Source organism: Cyprinodon variegatus, unplaced genomic scaffold, assembly GCF_000732505.1.
Source record: "Cyprinodon variegatus isolate N-32 unplaced genomic scaffold, C_variegatus-1.0 Scaffold250, whole genome shotgun sequence".
NCBI lineage: Eukaryota > Metazoa > Chordata > Actinopteri > Cyprinodontiformes > Cyprinodontidae > Cyprinodon > Cyprinodon variegatus.
This window is the reverse complement of record NW_015150703.1, coordinates 699,379-702,096: the sequence shown is the minus strand read 5'-3', so window position 1 is coordinate 702,096 and position 2,718 is coordinate 699,379. Positions and strand designations below refer to the sequence as shown.

General features: G+C 38.0%; 1 protein-coding gene across 1 annotated transcript in view; it reads right to left on the bottom strand.

Annotated features, from left to right (window-relative positions):
- Positions 1-2,718, bottom strand: part of lig3 (ligase III, DNA, ATP-dependent) — a 29,629-nt gene that overhangs the window by 17,039 nt on the left and 9,872 nt on the right. The window contains exons 6-8 of the mRNA XM_015382147.1: positions 2,400-2,566; positions 798-875; positions 522-714 (exon numbers count right to left, since the gene is read on the bottom strand). Coding sequence (XP_015237633.1) covers positions 522-714; positions 798-875; positions 2,400-2,566 — 438 coding nt within the window. The remainder of the gene's footprint in view (positions 1-521; positions 715-797; positions 876-2,399; positions 2,567-2,718) is intronic.

Here is a 2,718-nt window from a genome sequence, read left to right as displayed (position 1 = left end):
TTGCACGGAATTTACTTCCTGGAAATTAGATTCCGCAAAGTTCTACTTTGAAAAATTGGTTAAATAGACCCATAAAAAAAAAAAAACATTTATAGAAAACACTTCAAGTCCAGCTTATTTTCATACATCTTTGTTTTCCAATTAAAATGTTGATTTAATGTGAAAACAACTAAAAAGGAGCAAACTTATCGCCAATAGTCGGATTATTACATTCCAATATCATCTTTATTTCTTTCCTATTATTGAAAAAGAAGCAATTAGGAGCAACGGTTAATCCTTTTGGGTAAAAGTTAAGTTTCTAATTTAGTAATTTTCACCCATAAAAACTCTCCCTGAAGCAGGAACACGTCATTCCAGAGCCTGGCTTTCATCTCTAAAATAAGGTTAACAGTCGATGGAAATGTCAATTTGAATTAACTCACCGTCTCATCTAATGTCTAAGAGCTCATCTATGTCACATGTGAGAAATTAAGCTTGTTAAGAATAAGAATGTATAAACCGAACAGAAAAAAAATATATGCAGAGATATTCAGAGCAGGGCTCACCAACATGGGCTGGACGGGGGTCATGAGCGACGCCTCCACGGTCAGCAGCTTCCTGGGCCCAGAACCATTGGAGGCCTCCTGCTGGTTCCTCAGAACCCTCTCGATCACATCACCCAGGTTGCGGGAGGCCTTGAAAGCGTCGTAAGCGTTCGGGTCGACGGCATCCAAGCTAAACGAAGAAGCGAGAACAAGAGTGAGTAATTTTCCAAACAGAATCCGCATGTGTTGACAGAAAACAAGGCAAACACTCACACATGTTTGGCGCCCGCGTTCATCTTCAAGTCGTGCTTAATTAGCCTGATGATGCATTTCAGGTCGTTGCTGGTGCATCTGAGAATAACAAACAGCAGATTGTAACAAGGTAGCTGTTGAGGAAGAAATAAGCCGTGCCTTTCAGGAAGCAGATGGAAGTTTATGTGTTAAAAGGAAAACAAATACAGCACTCATTTGCTACCTTATTAAAGACACTTAAAAATATTAAGAATAATCTCTAAATAGATGATTCCTAGCAGAAAATTCAGAGATTATAACCATTAAATATAAGAATTTTTTTTTTACAAAATCAGAGATGAAATGATTTTTATCATCACTAACATTTCACTAAAATCTATAGCCTATTTTTTTTTTTACACGTGAAAAGTATGGAAGAGGATAAGGGCCACTGGAAAAAAAAAGTTTTTTTTTATTGTCAGAATTCTGAGAAAAAAGTCAGAATTCAGACTTTTTCTCGGAATTCTGACTGAATTCTGACAATAAAAAAAAGTCAGAATTCTGACTTTTTTCTCATACTAAACTGAAATAAAATGTAAAAATCAGTTAACTTTGTTTTGTTTTTCAGTGGCCCTAATCCTCTTCCGTAGAAATGCAATTAATAAAGGTAATAAAAAAAAAAAGTATAAAGGAATTTAATTAGTAATCTAAGACGTCATTGATCCAATCAATCCAACCAATGCTAGATATCCTGAAGGATGAGCTGAAGAGAAGACAGCATCATAGATCTTCTGATCCAGAACGTCATTTAGACGAAGCAAAGAGGAACAGTGTTCTGTCAGACCAGCATACCCAGAGTCAATATCCGTTTATCCCTTTAGTTTTGTACGTAAAATAAACTTTAAACTACCTCAATGGGCATGTATCCCTTTAGTAATGTACAAAAAAAACAATGTAATTACTTAATTTTTGGTGTTTTTGAAGCATATGGTGATCTGACCTTAAATTGTTTGTTTTTGTACATGACTAAAGGGATACACGCCTGTCCAGGTAGTTTAAAGTCTATTTTCATACAAAACTAAAGGGATAAACGCAAATCTGACCACTTGTGCATGTGTACTGACTATAGGTATGCTGGTCTGACGGGGTATGCTCATCTGACAGAAATCCCTCTGTTTGCTTCAATCCAAAAAAATCTTGCAGGGAAAGATAAATGCTGTCCTACTGGTACAAACCTGCTAACATCTTTAAATTTAATGTAATTACTTTGAGGGGATTTTTTTAAACAGCCCGATTTTGTTGCAGGTACTTAAGTAAAGCCATGATAAATACTGCAACCCAGATTTTCTTCATACTGACACAAAGCTCTGCTTAGTAAACTACATTTATGACGAATGAACTTAGTCTGCCATGTTTTCTGCCGGAAGAGTCCAATATCCATGTCTTCATAATAAATGCATGAGTGAGTGTAAGACAGGCCAGAGGAAGACACTGAAAGCAGGAAAAGGCTGCATGAACGCCAACAAGAACAACGAGCAGAGAGAAAGCTTTGTTTCCCATCACACAGCAACAACACAACGCTCCCTCTACAGGCTGATCTGGTCTCATCTACAATAGGCTGACAGCTGGAAAAGAGGGCGTTACTTTTTGGCGATGCTCTCCAGCTCGCTCTGCTGATCATCCTCTTTGGTGAGCTGAGCGAGGCGGGTCAAGGATGCGTCTACCTCTTGGATCGTCAGGAGGCTCTTGGCAGCGGGAGGAAAGGATTTACTTTCTTCGAAAAACATCCGTACGGTCTCAGACACGTCGCCCTTCGAGGAAAACCAACAAAAATAAAGAAAATAAAGAAAAACAAAATACAGGGAAGAGCAGACAGAAATGCACCGATAAGAAAAAACTGGATAACACCGTTATGAGCGTTGAGTCAATATTCTCCCACACCACTAATAGGAAGAGCCAACTC